This window comes from Excalfactoria chinensis, chromosome 4, assembly GCF_039878825.1.
Source record: "Excalfactoria chinensis isolate bCotChi1 chromosome 4, bCotChi1.hap2, whole genome shotgun sequence".
NCBI lineage: Eukaryota > Metazoa > Chordata > Aves > Galliformes > Phasianidae > Excalfactoria > Excalfactoria chinensis.
The window spans coordinates 16,469,324-16,488,873 of NC_092828.1; the positions used below are offsets into that span (position 1 = coordinate 16,469,324).

A 19,550-nucleotide genomic window follows, 5' to 3' on the forward strand; every position below is an offset into this window, starting at 1 on the left:
CTCTCTTCCTCATGTTCGGCGGAAATCAGACAGCTTATTGGCTTAGCTTGTTAGGCCAGGTTAAAGGGATGCGATGCTGAAAGGCTCTTACAGAAGCTTACCCTTGGACTAAAAATAGCAGGCACTAGAGAATTATCTTAAATACTACCAAACTTGTTCTGCGCTGTGAATGCAGATAACTGTAATATGTTTCCATTTTTGGTAGTTTTACAGCTTTTTAAAGTTATGCTTGCTTTAGCTGACTATTTAATTAGTTTCTGATTCTATTTGCCACTTTTTCTCTCAGAGATATAGCCTGAGGGGTACTTTGCCTATGAATCCTTTGTATTTAGCAGTGTTGCTATTGTTAACATCTAATGAGCTGTTGGATTTGCAAAACACTCGGTATAGGTACAAATGCTTCTTTGAAATATAAATGTTTAACACACAGCAAATAGCAAATCAAAAGATACTCCAGTGCTGCACCCTCACTCTCATTGCATATCTCATCAAAAGGGAATAAAAATAAAAATCTGCTTTATTGCGTTTAATTCTGAAATTCCGAGCTGCATATCTGAGTGAGACATTTTTAGCTCACAGAGCAGGCCTTTGGAAGAAAACTAAACGTTATTTGGTACTGTAAGAGAAATTGTATCAGCAAGGCTCCATGGTCCAACATGCTGTCCTGCCAGCCAGACTGCAGAGCTGTTAAAAACCCACCTTGGGTAAGGCCAATTTCTAGGGACAAATGCTGTGCAAGGTCGAGCTAAAACCCAACTCTGCAGCTCAACTGAAGCTTCTTCCCCTGTTAGGCAGATATCTCATCTGACTGCTGTGGAGCTGGCAGAGCTTGTCCTCTTAGACACCATTTTTCTTTGACACTCGCAGGGTGAGAAATGTTTTTGCTCTTAAGTAGTGGAGGAATTCTCAGAATCCCTCGCTACATATATACCTGGTGCCTTTATAAGCTAAAGCACAGTGGCATAACCTAGCCACGTGTCTTGCAACTGCCATTAGAGCCCTCCATATGTCTTCATTTGGGAAACAAGTTTTTTCTTATAGTCAGGAGTTGAGTTCACAGCCTCTCTGTCAAATAAATGCTGGGCTGCTGAGCAAGCCCTGCCTCAAAAACGTTTCAGCCATCTATTCCTCAGCCCTCCCTTCCACAGTCAGGCAGCACAAAAAATATTCTGCCTTCATTATTGTGATTAACATTACTATCCATCTCCCTCGATTTCAAATTTCTACTTTAGTGTTGCTCTGGCACTATCAAGACAACAGTGCTGTTGCAGTCCTCAGCCACATCACAAGGGAAAAGATCTGCACAAAGAATTTACAGTTTAAGCAGACAAGATGGAAAAGGGAGGATCTGAATCCTTGCTATACAGCAGTGGATTCGATGCACAAAGATAAATCAGTTTCTCCATGTCACAGGAAGCCCATGGGCACCGCAGTCTGAATGGTCACAACAGAACACGGGGAGTCACATGGATCTTCTATCCTGGAGATGCCTGGATAATTAGAAGTAGTATGTTCAGAGCAGCAGCACATTGCAGAGGAGAGAAGTTTGAGGCAGTGGGAAGAAGCACGGTCACAACTGAGTTCAGAAGCAAGTACTGGGAATGTATGGCTTAACATGATCAGCTGGAGCCAACTCTCAGAACACAGGAGGAAGAGGCTGTAATAAAACAGTAACTCACAGCAAGTGCCTTAGAAAGACTAAGGGTTCACAAAAAATATTGTCTAACTGGAGTCCTCAGTTTTCTCTTTGCATAAATTCCATAGGAAAGATAAAAATAAAATAAAAATAAAAAATAAAAATCAACATCTGATCACGTTTCAGGCAGAAAAATAAAAATAAGAGATAGAGAAAGACCACTATTGCACTGCTGCTCACTTTTTACTTAATACTCTGTTTGATTTCTTTTACTAGTGAAGAGACTATACTTCTGTTCTTTCTGGCTATAGTTTTAATAGCTCAAGATCAGAGATCTGCTGTTAGGAACCTGCTGAGCTGAAGTAACAGGCGGAGACGTGGCACTTATCTGTGGACTTCCCTATGTTAAGAACATCACCCACCACAGCCTGCAAAGGTCATTACAAAGTCCATAGGAAGTCAGACAACAGTGATGGAGGAAAAAAGTCTCTTTGGCACAGGATCAGGGATAAAATACTTTCACAAAGGTACGTGTGGGATATCAGGTCAAGTGAATTGGAGTTAGTATGAGGAATTATGCCATTAACACCAGCAACAGATTAAGTCCTGATGATTTTCCTTGCATATAAGGTGGAAGAAGACAGGGTAGATATTGTGTGCTTATTGAAGCGAGAAGGTTAGAGATAAGACATAATCTAACCAAATCACGGAATGCAATTTGGGAAGATACTCAAAGAGTTATAGAGTCTGAATTAGCAGGTTTGTCTAATACCTATCGGTACAATTATGTTCTGATGCAAAACAATTATTGGATTCCAGAGAGGAGAACATCAGGTGAAGTGGCCCTAATCCTTCATTAGCTGAGTAGCATTTGGGGCCAGAAAGGACACCTGCACATAACCAGAAGTACAAGAATTCATTAAGTAGGAGGCAGACAACTCCAAGAACTTTGGAGTGTACAAATTTGGCACAGGGAGATACATTTTCTCTGCACACAATTCAGTTGGATCCAAACATTTACATAGCTATATTTTGTAGGGTTTCTTTCTAATTCTATGAGCCTTTCGACTCCTTTGCTATTGAAAATAAACACACAGCTATGCCACGCTATTGTTCTTACATCTTCCTCACACAGTTATTTTGATAAGGCCTTTTCCATGAGAACAGTTTGGCTGCCGAAGTTAAAACAGATACCATTTTAGAACAGAACAGCGTATTTATAATAAAAATTGAAGCCATGCAAAATTTGACCGAGATCTCATCTTAAGGCCTCTCAGGAGAACCTCAGCTAACTCGTGCATGGTTCCTATGTGAAATGCAGTAGTTTGCAATGAAACCTGCTTTTAGCTTTTGAGGTCAGCCAAACTCCCCTCTCATATTAAGACTCTCTGGGGTTAAAAGTGATGAGGATTAATGAGGACTAATGTGGACTACTCCAACTTTGCACATTTTCAGTAAGGATTTCCTTTTTTTTTTTTTTTTTTTTCCTTTTAATTTGGGACTACACCAGTATGGCTAGTCAAGGATTTGAAATAACAAATAAGTTGATGAGAAAACATGATGCAGTTCTGGACAGCACACTGAAGGAATTTCTTTACAAGAACTCTTTCAAGGACCGATTTGGGGGAGGACTTGGGAAAACCTGGCTATTCTGTCAAAAGGGATGGAAGGGCAGTGAGTACTACTGTAGGATCTTTTTTTTTTGCTGACTCAGTGAAGACACATTTGTCATTCAAAGCCAAATTAGAAAAGGCCATGGATCATGCTACATAGATGCTCAGTCTCAGTTATCAGGCAGGTACAGGCAGCTTCCAACACATCTACCTCCAAGTGCATCTAAAAAAAGGCAATCTCTTTTGGTGGATGTGGACAGAATGTCTTTGTCAAAATTTCAGTTTGAGCAAATACTGCAAAGCGGTTTAGCTTGGGAAGGATTTGTTCCTGCAGAAATTGACACAAATTCCTTTAGGACAGGGGCAGCCACCCCAACTGCACAGCTAGGATTGCCAGGAGATGGAATTAGGGAAACTGGAAGATAACGCTGTGGCCTAATGTAAACTCTTAAATCTGCTGTAAACAGAGTGGTAACACTGGCACACAATAAAACTGGTATCTGTCATTGCACTTCCACAAGCAGGTGTAGGAAAGGACAAGAAACATGAGTGGATTTTTGCTCATCCCTATGCATTCTGATCAGGAAAAAAGTATGCTGAGAGAGCTATGGTAAATAGCTAACATTGTAGTAATGGAGGGAGAGCCGAAATAATTGCATAGTGGAGAACAATGAGAGGTCAATTGCAAAGGTTGTAGTTCAGGTTCCTGTTAAACAAGTGGCACAACTTGGAAACACAGACTTGAGAAGGCAACATTCCTAGACTTTTCAGGTTGGACTGACAGAAAAGCTTAGTGCACACAGAAACCACTTTCTGAAAACCTTCTGAAAACCTGCTGGGCCAGGCCACATCTCCACACACACACACACACAAAAAGAATTGGCCTTCTGCAGCCTATGTGCTCTCATCACCAGCTTTGCTACAATGCTCCCTCCACCATTTTTCCTGTATTCTTTCAGGAGTTGTTTGTTTCCTCTCAGAAGAAAGCCTAAGAAAACTACTAATACAGAGCAAGAACTAATAGATCCACCCAGAGCATCAGTCTGCTCTATGCAGAGACATGCTTTTGGTCCTGTTAGAGCTAATCCTGATCTGGCTGTATGAGCAACATATCAGTACTAACAAGCCATTTCTGACTAGTTAAAAAGGGAGCAGGGTATCATTCCAATAACAGCATTTCTCAGTTGACTTTGAATAGTCTTTTTCTTCCCCCCCTTATTGTGATTAGGCTGGGAGATAAACAAGTCTCCATGATGGGATGTACTACTTAAGGCAGTTTTTCTCTGGGTTTGGAGAATTTTGTTGATGCAGACAGGGTCTCCTTGCTGGGCTGAATGTAAGAATGCTATCCCCAGAAAAGAATATGGTCCAGATCACAATCAAGATATCTGGTATGGCAGCTACTAAACGGCCATCTGAAAGCAGTGCAATTAATCTTAGTTTATGGGATAAGATTTTCAGGAGGGTTAGGTATCTATGACTAGTTTAAGAAGTAAACGCACAAAGAAGTAATGTGCCACCAGAATCGTAACAAAAAAGACTGCATGGAAAGTTATGCATTATGGATGATTTAGCAATATCATAGACAGCACAGGCTCCAGCAAAAAGAGTGAAATCATCCCTATCTTCCCATTTGTTGGCGGAATTTTAACAAGGGGCTCCTGGGAGCTCTTGGGGGCTCCTCCATGGCTCAACAGACAAATTAACTCATCAAAAGGAAGTTAGGGATGATTAACTAACAAGAGCCCCCTCCAGCCCATAACTGGCACATGGTTATTTCACCCAGATGGTGTTCACCTATGTGAAACTGGTAATGACAGTTTCAGATCAGATTTACAGAAAAACAGAGATAATAAGGTGCTGCAAGAGTGACACGATAGGAGTTATTGGTCTGTGATGCTCTAGACTGTGCCAGAGGCAGCAGAGCTGTTTTGTAATGTTAGGCTCTGTTTTGTAATGTTATCCTCTCTGCCCGAGAGATTTCCTGCTGTAAATGGGAGACTCAGTCTCCAGAGAAGTATTTGACCTGACCCTTCTTATACGAGAGCGGGATCAACAGCAAGGAAAATGACAAGAGATAGCAACACTCCCATCACATACAAGCCAGAGCAGTTTGACACCTTTTTTCTGGAAATGGATGAACACCTTTGTAGCATTAAAGACTGTGAAATATTTTCTTATGCCTTAGGAAAAAAAAGCCTAAGTTTTTCTGGCTTTTCTCCAGATGCAACTGAGGTGACAATTTGTAAGATTTTGCCTACTATCTTCATAGAAGTATGAAGAATGCCCGTTGGGCTTTTAAGGACAGACAATACAGCCAATAAAATTCACATCAGTCCCAATGAGGAAAAAAGTAAGCACAAAACCAGAAAGAGAATTCCACTTAAAAAAATAAAAAATAAAAGAAGTATACATTTCCCACAAATAGGTAGAGATAAAGGCTTACAGCTCATTTTGAAGGTGTCCAGAGGGTCAGATGACTTATAGGGCAAAACCAACCAAATCATAGAATCACAAGGTTGGAAAGGACCTACAAGATCATCTAGTCCAACCGTCCTCCCTTTACCATACCTACAGAAAACGCCTAAACCATATCTCCTAGTTCCCTACCCAGACGCTTCTTGAACACTGTCAGGGATGGCGACTCCACCACCTCCCTGGGTAGACTATTCCAGTGCCTGACCACTCTCTAAGAGAAAAAGTTCCTTCTTATGTCCAGTCTAAACCTCATCTGATACAATTTCAGAGATCACAGAATCATAGAATGGCTTGGGTTGGAAGGGACATCACAGACCATCAAGCTCTGAGCCCCCATGCCGCAGGCAGGGCCACCAACCTCTACATTTAATACCAGACCAGGCTGCCCAGGGCCCCATCCAACCTGACCTCGAGCACCTCCAGGGATGGCACATCCACAGCCTCTCTGGGCAGCCTATTCCACCACCTCACCACTCTCTCTGTAAAGAACTTCCCTCTGACATCCAAATGTTACTAAGCATGTACTGAAATTTTTGTATGTTGGAATAACTGCATCTTTGCTGCAAAAAACAATTGCACTTTTATGCATCTGAGGTGGAGAGAAGAGGCACAAGGTCCTCCTCCCTTGTTCCCCAGCCTGTAGAGTGGATCACATGACACCCAGGTGCTGCTAATTAACTGACATGTATTTTAAAAAGTCCTGAATACGAGAAGCCTTTTAAAACTCACATCATAGCTGATTTTCAAAGAAGGTCACTGACTGCTCTGTGGAAGCACACAAACCTACAACATTCTCACCAAAGCCAAAATCCCAGTGGGAAGTCTCACTTCCATCAAGTTAATTACCTGCTTTCTCCAGTGCAGTTCCCAAATTGCTGTCATTGCTTAAACAGGAAGAACAACTGGTTTTCACTTCTTTTCCCCCACAAAGGTGTAGAGAACTTTCAAAAACAATTCTGAGTTCTCTCCAGGAGATGTGACCATTCCACAAGGAAATGCCCGTTACTTCTTCTAACAGCTCATAGGGAAGACAATTTCTCTCATCAACCCCATCCTCTAGATACCTGTTATCACTGCTTCCTTGAATTTAATCTCTTGCATGAGAAACAAGTTTGTCACCCAATTTCTCTATTTTGAGGCAAGCACATCTCCTGTAGGAGAGATTTGCAGCCCACCAAGCCATCTGATGGACCACCATTCTGTACCCCTCTGAAGATTTAAAATTGCTGAGCACTCCAGGAGCACCTGTGATAACAGATGGAAGTATGGAAGAGTAGGAAACTCTCTGCCTATTTGCCACCTATAACCTTGTGACATGATTGGAAGGGCCAATCCTCCTAAACTTATCTGGTGAGCTAGATGGCTGTGAGCAGTTCAGGCAACTCAACACTGTCATAAATTAACAATTCTACCACTGGACGACAACACTGCAGTTCCTAATAGAAAATGCTCTGCTCTTCTGGTGTTCTCTTAGCCATTAGGTGTATTGCTATGGACTAGCACTCTGTTGTGTTACTTACAGTAAAGCACAAAAACACAAATGCAAGTGAGGAAATGTGTTAATTCACTGCATCACACAGCTAAGACTTCATGACACTAAAATAATAATAGGTTTGGGTTTTGTGCTTTCATAAACAAAATCCAGTGATTGCTCACACTATAAAGAGTGAGAACTCTGAACACGGCCCTTCAGACTCATCATCACCGCAAATTGCTAATTAATTCCTCAATCAGTACAAAGAAAGACTGTTGTTCTGTGTTGTCAGAACTGAAATCCAGCCAAAGCCATCACCTATGTGTCCCTAAGGGGCTGCTTTCCACTGAGGCCTGAAGCCAGCCTTTATGGCTGAACATCCATGTACACACAGATCGATCTCTGTGCCCATCAACACTGCAATTCATTGTGTGTAAACTTAGGCACGTGCACAAGATTTCCAAAATAAAAAACAGACACAGGAGAAAAAGGCCCAAAAAGCTGGCAGGTGGCAACCTGAAAGGCTGCAAAGTTCTGGTGCATCTGGTTATTAACCATGGTACTATAACATGAGCTACAGGTGGGTAAGGTCTCAGAGAAACACACAGGCAGACACATGGTGTTCCTCCTTCTTCCTCTCATGTGGGAAAAAAAAGTGCACAATTCAACACCAAAGCTTTGTCCTGCAACTAATCTGCTCTATGCAATTTCCTCCCTCTGATCTACACACGTACAATAGGTTAGTAGCACAACGAAAAAGAATATCCTAAATAAAACTTCACTATGATTTTATCATTCTGTAACGGCACGGGCTTGAGTTAATGTTCAGTAGGACGGGGCAGCAGGAGAAGAACATGCCAGGGTTAAGATGGAGCGTTCAGTAGCAATTAGCAATGATGCACAGTATAAAAATAGCAACAATTAAAAAAAAAAGAAAAAAGAAAAGAGGTTACACTAGAAATAAAACCATTAAGGGAAATAAATTTACCGCTTTGGCCAATTAACATTTCCTTTAAGAAAGGCAAACTTTCTGTTGCTGTTGTCAAGCAAACAGGGAAGCAGAAAAACAGGAAAACTCTACTAGAAATATTTACTTCACACTATCGAAGACTCAGCGAGCGTTTTTCCAACAAAAGGCAGAGCCACCGTCCCACTTCTTTGTGACCCCCTCCGCAGTTCTAGGGAGAAAATATTTAGTTGAACATTATCGTAAGCCAGAATATGGCTCTATTTATGTGACAAGTTGACAACATACAATTTCATGCTTGTTGAACTGATCTGTGTTATATATTCACTGCGAATATTATGAAGCCTCACCATTATAAATATGAAACTGTATACACTTATTCAAAATAACTCCTGCAGTAGCAATTTATAGCTTGGTTGTTTGCGTGCATATGAAGTCCAAATGCTACCTTAAAAAGCTGCATCTCACTAAAACAGATGTGGAGTGTGACTGTGACCAAAGTGGATTTAAGATGACCTCTGTGAAAGGAGGCTATTACATTTTTGTCTGCATGGCAGCTGACACCAGTTTGTATTTAGATATGTAGCCAGTGGGAACACAGTGTAACACAGTGTCCTTAAGGGCTCGTTTTAACATGGGCCAAGACATTCGTCTAATGACCTAATTAGCTCACTACTGTTCTGCTGAGCGCTCTGCCTCCCTCTGCAAAAAGGACAGGTACTGGGCTGAGTGCAGACAAGGCAGCATCTGAAGCCTCGGCTGCTGCAGGTGAATTCCTGGCAGAGCAGTGAAATATCTCCTTAATGGGACTGTGGAGAAGATCAGTTGCATTTTCTTGATCACACGCCTGGGGAATGGTCTTGGTGGCCTCATACATCAAACAATAAGCTCTCAAAGCAATTGTTTTCTTTGTTCATCTGGGAGTTCTTTCCTGCCTGAAGGTTTCAACCAATGTGTGAGGTTCTTGCACAGAAATACAGGCAAGTTTAGACAGTTTGCCGTTTGTTCAATCAGGAAAAAAAAAAAAAAAAAAGAAAAAAAGAAAAAGGAAGAGCAGCACTCTCAATATAGGACATTTGCATAAATTTTTTTCCAATTACATAGCAGCTGGATTGAGTGAAATAAACTCCATTTACTGCTCGAGCACTTTAAAATGTCAGCACAGCCAGCCACAGACCGCAGTTTACATACACCTTCCACACACAGACATAATGCTATTGGACTGGGCTCCTATTTAGTATGGGCAGAAATCTGAGTCAGGCCAGAGGCATTTGCAAAGGTAACACATTCAAATGCTACGAAACTTGACACTGCTCTATTAGGGATATAAAAATTCTTGCTCTTTTGCCCAGTCTCTGATATTTTCTTCCCCTGGAATTGAGGGTCTTCCTCCACCTCTCAAAAATTGTTTTTATGATACATTGTTACCTTTTTATTGTTCTTACAAAGTTTCCTATCCCAAATCTGCATCTTCACCCTTTGATGTTTAGTTTTGTTTTAAACCTACAATGTTGTCTGTTTCCCTATTAAACCTATCCTGTAACCACATACTGTACATTCATTTCTCTGGGACCTCGGTAGCTCTTATCTGTTTGCTTTTATGATCTCCTATGAAGTGCTAGGAATAGCAATTTGCAGTGCTGTTTGTAAAGCCATCTCAGTCTGAACTCCTTCCCTTTTTTTTTCGTCATACAGCGATATTCTCAGCAGTGAAATCCCATTTGCCATAGAAGAATTTCATTACAGGATGCACTTTAGAGGGACACAAGTTCCAAAGTATCCCGTATGTGCTTATCATGTAAAACATTTAATGTGCATTAAGCTGAACTTCAAAAAACGACTTACTGGAGCAGCAGCCTACATGCCGGTACATCCTGTGTTACCTCCTGGTTCACTGACACGCTGCCCGCCCCAAGTTACTGCCCAGAGCTATTTAGTTTCCTTTCTTCTAAGGCCACAGACATGCTGCTATGCTGTTCACACAATCTCAGTTCTTTTAAGCACTTTGATAAGCATTATTCTGCCATTACACCATCTATGCCATTAAACACAATGTTTTAGTTCTATGTTAAATCACAATCAGTTCCTATTAACTGTTCCAAGCTCCTCATTTTTATCAACAGTTACTTTATTAAATCCTTAATAATATAGATGGAATAGTTAGTTAATTTGTGTGTTGAGCCATGGATGTTAATTTGTAAACATAATAACATACTGCAATCATTTGCATAATAGCATTTTAATCTTTTTAGTAAAAGCTGTAATTCCCTACAAAGTACGCTGCAGAAGAAACTAAGTGACTATTGGTAATAATAAAAAAGGCCTTAAAATTCTGATCCTATTATAGTGTTGGAACATACCCAAACTGCTACCATAATCTCTGAAATGTTACTGTTCTCTGATTTAGGTGTCTGTGTCAAGAATAAAAATGAAGTATAACTGGTAGCAGTAGACTATTTCCTAAATGTAATTTAGTATTCACTAAGCACCAGCACTTTGCAAATAGCTCTGAGGCTTTCCTTCAAAGTTCAGAGCTCTAGTTATGCATATTGTGTGAGGTACACCATGCAGCTCACCTCCAGACTTTGTTGTGCTGAATAGATGGCTATGATAAATCATGCTGATTTGGCATTGAAGGGCATCAGCCATCAAGGATTTGACTACTATGTCTTTTTGTCCCCAGAGATTGTATCTCCTTGAACCGCCTGCCCTGGGCTACTAGTTCTGGAGAAAATTAAAAAGTGGAAAAAATGCTAGGAGAGGCCAGTACAGAAAATCTATACAGGCTCAGTTCTCTGGAAACCCATTAACACCAGTCACAAGACTGGCAAAGAAAACATTGGTCGTTGTTTAAAAGTCAGGCCAAGTCATTTTACGCAAGATCTGGTAATTCATTAATCAATCTGGCTGCAAACCTTGAATGAATAACCTGAAATAGTAAAAGAGACTGGCAGCATCACAGAATGTAAGAGACTCTACAAGGCGAAACCATGCAATTATCCTGGTGACGTTTAGGGCTCCCCTCTACAATCCTCATCTTCCTGATGCAAAGCCTTCCAAATAAATAAGAAACCATTAATCCCTATGAATTTTCCCGCTGCTGGGACTAAGAGAGCATGAATCATTCTCTCCTCATATTCTCACTGCTCCTAATGCAGCATTTTTGGCAGCCTAGAGTAAAATATAGTAGCCAATTCAGGCTTTCTGTATGGCCCTGAAAAGTAACCTGGGCTACACCTATGTAAAACAACTAAAACTAAAGTCATCAAATATGCTGAGCGTTTCTCTGGAGCACAGAATTACACAAATAACAAATCCACAAACAGGCCGGCAACTCTGGTTTTCTGAAGTCTTCCGAAAGGCTAAAAGTGTGCTTTTTCAAATAAGAGAACAGCACAGCTACAGATATTTCACACGAGTTCATTATAGTTTAATAGGCCATTTTCTATCTATAGGCTGCATTTTCTCTTTACCTCGATTGAGCTATTTGTAAGTAATGCCAACAAAGAGATATATCCACTGCAGATACCTTATCTCTCCAAAACGCTAAGCGTGGGCCATAAATAATTTTAAATATGACTAACCTTCTCTGATAGAATATGGTATATTTGAAGAAGCCTCAGGGGACAACAGTTTCTGTGACCAAAACCCTTCCCATTCACGTCACATCAAGTTCTAGAGCTCACATAGCATTGGCTTGAACTTTTGATTTTCTAACATAAACTGAATTGATTTGCCACAAACACCATTTCTTAAGGGCTGGTTCTTCACAAAAACAAAGGAAATGAACGGAGCAGTGAAACATCTACATAACTGATCTTGGGTGACTTGTTAATTATATAGTTCCAGAAACTTGTGTCAGTAGAGAGTGGCCTTAGGGGAACAAACCCCTTCATTCTGTATTTCCAGTACTCAGAACGAGAGCCAAAGAAAAATAGGTGAAAAACAGAAGTAACAAAGCTGTGAACAGAAAGAAATCAACTAATTCATAATACGTGGTACATACAGACACAGGTAAGAACCAGTGTGTTGGGGCAAACAGGACAGGTTGGGTTCAGGATCCTGCGTGCTGCCGTGTAAGCAGAATAATGCAGCAATGAGCAAGCCACTTCTGCAAGATACTGGTGTGCTCCAGTGCTGGAGTGAAGGCCAATATCTCACCGCGCCTAGGCAGATGGAGGTGGGAACTTACACTCAACAGTTACATGCTATCTAGACTAATTGGAGCTTTATCTCATTTGGCTCCTAGTTGCTGCCATAACTATTAATAATTCCTCATCCATGAGACTTACAGTGCTATTGGAATTATCTAGGCTTGTGGGTGCTCAGTTCAAGCAAGCTTCTAGGAACATGAATTGCAGAATGCCTTAGAATTCACTTTGTAAAAGGATTTCTGAACACAGGCCCTCACCCAAACAAGTATGCTACATTCATAACTTTAAGGAGAGTGTGCTTCATTCAAGGTTAGGTTTTGCAATTAACACTGCACTGCACAGCTGGTTCAATTAACACTGTACCTGTGCTTCCTGGTATTATTCACCATTATACTTCTTTCCCTTCCAGTCCAAAGAGATTGCATTTCTATTTTCAAATGACTAGGCCTCATCTGGAAGCGTAAGTTAAATAAAACTTATTACTCCCACAATGATATGAGATTTTTGGGGGGGGAGGTGGGGGGGGGTTGTTTTTTGTTTCTTTTTTTTTTTAAGTTATTTATGATATTTTCTTTAGAAAGAAAAGCCAGTGTGGATCAATATGGAAAAACCCAGAGATTACCTAATGGGAAACTGCATAAAACTTCAGTCCCCTGATTGAAAACAAATAGTTCCTTGCAGAGTATCTGAGATAACCTCTGGAGAAAGAACACATCTTTTCTGTTCTTGAGCACCCCCAGTCGTCACATTACAGAGCAGCAGAGAGAAGAAATAGTGCTATGTATCCAGCTGCACAATGGAGACTGGGGAGGGGGTTAATGCATGGGAAGAGAAAATAACTGTTTCGTTCCCATCTTCCCGGGCCAGGCAACAAACAAATAGCAATACAACACCACAGAACTGGAAACTCTCACCCTAGCACTGCAGCATTGCGAAAGGCTATTAGAGAACAATTTGTCCTTACAGTATGTGCTGTCACAGACAGTGAGGCATCCTATAACAGAAGTTTGTTGTGCTAGAAAAGCCAGAATTCACCAGTTAGGAAAGAAGTTTCATTTCCAAATCATTATTTCTGACCTACCAATTGCTGCCTAGATGCATCCCCTCCATCTGCATGCCACTTACTTCTTCACATTGGGGCTGCTCATCTTCAAGATGCAGCCAGACCAGTAAGATTCCTGAAAAGACCAGTAACTCCTTGCCATCACATCCCAATAAAGCTAGGTACCAGCCTGGATGTTTGTCTCACTGCCTGCAAGATGCCTTGATTTTCAGAACTGGAACTGTCTCAGGTAGGAAGAAATAATTACTATCCAAGTAATACAGGAGAACTGTCGCTATGTAAACAAGACAATTTTGAATGTGGTGGCTTTGGCCACCACTGCGGACAGTGCAGCACAGAACATGATCAGCTAAAAGCCTGTGGTCCAGTTTCAGCATTTCTACTGGAAGTCTGTATGCTTCAAGCCGGTAGATGCTTTATTATATTACTTATCGGGATCTCAAATTTTGACAGTCTATCTTTCGCTGGATCTTCTGAAAGAAAAATGCCTCTGCATTTGGCTTTTGATAAATGAGAAAAAATACATAACCTCGGTTACAACAAAAGCAAACCCACTCGATGCAGTGCTAATTCTGATCTCAGCTGGAAGTGTGTCACCTGTCCTGCCATCAGCCTGCTACTGACCACCAAAAATTGGCGCGCGTCAAACAATAATTCATGCAAGGGTGCAACTGACATTCAAGAACAAGGCATCTTTTTGAGGTTTCATGTTATGTGGAACGTTATAAAGATAACGAAGAGAGAGAGTCAAAGCGTTTTGTTGAATAAAATTATGTACAAACTATTTTGGTGTGAACTGTGGGAAGATTGAATACAGAGGGCCAGCTTCTATCATCAGTTACACTGATAAGTATAAATCCACAGTAACCTTATCAGCACAAGGGAGATCACCATGGGTTTATAACTGTATACAAAAAAGAAGAATTTCATTCAGGACATCTTAGGCAAGCTATATTTTACCTTCAGAAGCATTTTACTACACTGTGGCAGTTAATCTTTTCCAGCTATTAAGCTGCAGAGTGATCATTTGGGGCTTCCCCCAGCAAGTGGGGCCGGCTGGACTTCCTGGGTCAGCCAAGGGAGAGGCGGCCCCAGCCGCTTACTGCTGCATAAGGTCTTTCTGCCAGCTAATCAATTTATTGCCCAATTTCCCAGCCTGTGGACGATCTACTACATTTTCTATCATAGAGAGAAGGCTGCTATAGGGCCTGGGAGGACTGGCAGCCCCATCACTATGAGGTGGAGAATCGTGATGGTTTGACACAATGAAAGAAAGAAGACTGGAGACAGAGATAAAGAGACTGCAACCTCCTTCTGCACACCCTGAACCCCAAGGCAATATTTTAAAATAGATGTTTAAATCTGTTCTTCAGCTTTAAGACTGCTTTTCACCAGGAGATCTACAAAACATCCCAAACCATCAGCAACTATCAGACCTCACTGCTTTGTCTGCCATATCTACCCTTTTCATGCGTGTGCAAAAAAACCCACACTGCAATGCTACAAGTGGGAATTTCTGATGCAGTGAAGACTTTTAGGAACCACAGAATCATAGAATGGCTTGGGTTGGAAAGGACCTTAAAGATCACCCGGCTCCAACCATAGGCAGGGCTGCCATCCACCAGATTAAGCTGCCCAGGGCCCACCAAACGTGGCTTTCAGTGGATGGGGCATCCACACTTTCTCTGAGCAGCCTGTGCTAGTGCCCACCACAAGAAACAAGACACTAGCCCCAGCTCTCCACCAGCCAACAGCTTCCTGCACTCTGCTCCTTTCCAGGGAGTGCAAGAGGAAAACAGCAAACAGGTTTCAACTTTTGTTTTTCCTCGCCACTGACAATTGTGCAACTCCTCCTTATTACGCCACAGTGCTGTGTACTTTAGGCACTCTTCATCCGTTTCTTTTCAAAAATCAAAACTTCCATTTAATTCTTTTCAAGGCTGTTTTTCCCCCCTCTCCAGATCACAGGCCTGCTTTTGATCATGAGGATTAAAGGCACCAGGCGGAACCTGTAACGCACATCACCACGCTTGCTGTTTATTAATGAGGGAAAGATAGTAAAACCACTGCCCACCATGTTGAAGAAAAAAAGAAAAAGCATGGATTCACTGGAATCGCCTTCCCTTACCTCAAAGATGTTGGCAGACTCATTGCTGTACTGGTTGGAGATGACCTCAGACTGGTCGCTGTACCACTTGAGCCCCCCCAGGAAGCTGTCTGCATCCAGGTCGTTCACGTCTAGTTCAGAGAGGTCAAGTTCTGGGAGGTCTGGGCAGAGAGGCTGGTCTTCGCCAACCAAGGCAGCACACTGCAGGAAACAGCAATATAGAAACAGTTCAATTAATTGCCAGGAATCTATTAACTTTAATATCATGTGATAAGAATTAAGCCTCGATTAAGCTATAGCACAGGGTCACTAGAATTGTTTTCTGGAATTAAAAAACCACACTATTAGATCTTTTTTAGCACTGGACAGGTATGCAAAGAGGAGGGGGGAAACAGGAGGGCATAATCCGTAATAGGAAGGCATAAGCTGCCTTCTCTACCAGGAACAGTGAATTTCCTTCTCCCTGTAGCCTTTGACAACAGTAGCATCCAAAGGTTTATAAAATCCAACAGTAGAAGCCAAAGCGCGACCTTATTCTGCTGCTGCTTCAGAGCGAAGGTAGAAGTTACAGATGAATACCTCTGGGCAAGGTCTTTCCTGCATTTCCTGATGCATTCAGGTTACGGAGGCACAGCCTGTTACAGCCTTCAGCCCTGGAGCTAGCTCAAGCTGGAGCTGGAGATACTCGCATTTTTGCTCTTCCAGATTCTTACCACAGTCCTCGAGGTGAGATATGATGGTAGTTGCCATATGGGCAGAACAAAGCATGGGGTAGAGATGCTGCTGTGCCATTTCCTCAGTGTCTAAATGACGGGCAGCGCTCAGCTACCCAGCTACAAAGCAGGGGCCTGGTCACTGGGGCATGTTCTGAACACCCCTGTGCTCACCTCGGGGTGACAGGGGCAGTCAGGTCATTACCCCAGACTAGGACCTCCCATCCAACCCCCAGCTTTCCCTGATGGCGGTTGTGCTGAAGGACCTGAGGGTTTTTCTCTCCAGCAGCCCCACAGCAGTATGCTGCTGACTCAGCAACCCCAATGGAGAAGGCCTGTGGAACACTCTGCTTTCTGCAGGGAACAAAATCTAATTGGCATGGAGCCTCTTCAGCAGGGCAACATGTTTTTGCCTCCATGACTTGTGAACGGAGCAGAGATAAATACAAATAAACCCAGAATAAGTATCCTTTTATATGCTAGTATGAAGCTAGATAGAGTATTGACTGACCTACTAAGCAAGAAAAAAATTAATATCACACACCCACTTTAGCATAGCAATTGAAATGTTAGAGTATCCATCAAACCCAATCCTTAATTATGGAAAACACGTAGCAACAGCTTGGCAAACAGTGGAGCCCCATAAGTCAATGCCGTTTGATGAAGTAGTGCCTCCCACACTGTACCATGTACCCTTGGAACCCATCTCCAGACTGCCACATTGACATGGAGATCCCACAAAACACCCTGCCACCCTTTATAGCTGACAGGCACCGAATGATTAAAAGTCATAAGGTCAGCTGAGCCTAAACACTTCCACACCAAGCACTCCACAGAATCACAGAACCATGGGATGGTTTGTCTTGGAAGAGACTTTAACAAACATTCAGTTCCAGTGCCCTGCCATGGGCACAGCTGCCACCCACCCAGGCTGCCTAAGGTCCATCCTGGCCTTAAACACCTCTGGGGATGGCGCATCCACATCTCCTCTGGGCAGCCTGAACAAAAATATTCTGAATAAAAAATTTCTTCCCAATACCTAACCCAAATCTCCCCTCTTTTAGTTTGAATTTGTTCCCCCTTGTCCTGTCACTACCAGGACATGGCAAACAGTCAGTCTCCCTCCTGTACGTAAGTTTCCTTTAAGCAATGGAGGGCTGCAATGATGTCTTTCCAGTGCTTTCTCTTCTGCAGGTTGAACGAGCCCAATTCCCTCAACTTCTCTTCACAGGAGAGCTGCTCCATCTTCATGCCTCCTCTGGAACCACTCCAACACTAAGGGAGGCCCCAAGCACACCCCACCAGCCGTCCCTCCTCTGCTCCGATCAGATGCCTGGGTGCTTTGAATGATTTTCCAACTTGTATTTGCATAGAAGTCAACACAGAAAGTGCCACTTTCCAAAGAGAGCAGTCTGAGTGCAATAACATTGTGGGAATTGCTCAGTATCCCTCTCCAAAGAGCCGCCTTTCACAGCACGCAAGTGTGAGCTTCTGAAGGAGCATCTCAATGAGGTTTGGCCTCTGGGAGGCTCGGCGGCTGGCAGCACGTGGGCTGCATGCAGCAGTGCGGCCATGAGTAGGTCTCCTGTGCTGGCACACAGAGCCAGTGCAGCTGTACGGGCTGTAATGCAGCAACCAACTTCTACATGTAGCAAGACACTGAGAGATAACCATGTAGCAGGCCAAGGGATGAAGAACAAGGAGGCTGTAAAACAAGGCTCTGAAATAACATGTGCTTCTATTTCTGCTATTTAAGGGGCTGCAGAACCTCAAGAAATCAAAATCTCACTTAGGTCATTTTCAATGCACACCTTATTATTAATATTATTATTACCGTTACTCTTTTGGTCACAGAAGAGAACAAATTAAAAAGGACTTCCCTCTTCTTCAGTGCTAACCATCATCTTCCAGCAGCAGGCTTATAATGCAGATAGGACTTTTCTGAAGCTTGGCCAATATCTCCAATTTCATTAAAAGATGATCCAGTTTTTGACTGAACAGGTAGATTCTCAGCATCACTCGTGTTTGTGTTGTGGAGGGCAGGAGTTTGTAACTGATGCCATAGACTTGTAAAGTATCCTGCTGATCTGTTTATGCTTTCATTTGTAAAAATAGCTTCACTCTGTGAACTACCCACTTAAACATGTTATTTCTCAGTTACGCGTATTCTTAAGTTCCTACCATGGGCTTCTGGAGCAACTTAAAACAACTGTATTAAAAAAAAAATTCTGCTCATCACAGCTTTCATTTGCCTATCGTGACTGCAATGTCACTTAAAAAATGCAATTGCTGAAATGAAGTATATATGCTCTTGCCAATGTTGACATGATAATAAAATCAATGTTTCTGAATATGACATTATGTTTCTAATCTGAGACACATTAGCAGCAAGTGTTCCTGTTATTAATTTATATTTGGCCTTTGGATGATGCCAGATTTAACGTTCCAAGTCCTAAAACTGTCCTTATCTGACATGCTGATATTTACTGTTTGCTATACATCTGTAACAGGTGCATCTGCATTGCCAGAACACAACCTACTGTATTCCCACCGTTACTGGATGCCAGAGGTATTCCGTAAGCACAGCCTTAATCTCAGAGTAACATTTAGGAGGATAAAGCAGTCACTAAACACAAAAGGCTAATTACTGTGCGTTATTTCACCCCAACCGACTTTCTTTCCCCCCTCTTAGTTCAGACGCAAACAATAAATTAGCTTAACTGCACTGATGATAATGAATCATTATAATTAAGTATAATTCTCCATTAACCTCTTGGACAATTTTTTTGTGCCTTTGAAGGTAAATAAAAAAAAAAAAAAAAAAGAAAAAAAAAGAAAAAAAAAAGACTGGACTTATGCCATATTAATTACATTAATGAAAAAATAATCTCCGTTTTATTTTTAACAAGTTTTTTGAAGAGCCAAGGGGGTGAACCCAGCAAAGGAAGACAGTTGCTACAATGCGTGTCATGTGGGCTCTCTCTATCAATCCTTGCAACCTTACTGTACATCACCTTCATTAAACTGTGTAACACTGGGGACGCCGATCAGCTATGGCGATGCAGGCCTTTATTAAGCAGCGCGCCGTCCTGTCATTATGGGAGCAAGAATCTAATACATTTTAAGTTGACAGCAAACATTAATGATTCAAAAAATGAAGGCAGCCTCTGGTACCTGCCGCCTGCAATCTGTGAGACCGGTAAAGGTGATCCCCAGAGCCAGCACAGCAGGCAGCACTGCTCCGCTGCTCCAGGAAGTGCTGTGTGGGAGCACGTTGCTAAAATCCTACCAACAGTTAACCCAGCACTGCATGATTAATATTAAGATCAAATCTTTTCTTTTTTT

At 42.0% G+C, this 19,550-nt stretch overlaps 1 protein-coding gene across 2 annotated transcripts in view; it reads right to left on the reverse strand.

Annotated features, from left to right (window-relative positions):
* Positions 1-19,550, reverse strand: part of PPARGC1A (PPARG coactivator 1 alpha) — a 344,287-nt gene that overhangs the window by 40,356 nt on the left and 284,381 nt on the right. For both annotated transcript variants that reach the window (XM_072334506.1, XM_072334505.1), the window contains exon 2: positions 15,514-15,693. In XM_072334506.1, the coding sequence (XP_072190607.1) occupies positions 15,514-15,693 (180 nt within the window). The remainder of the gene's footprint in view (positions 1-15,513; positions 15,694-19,550) is intronic.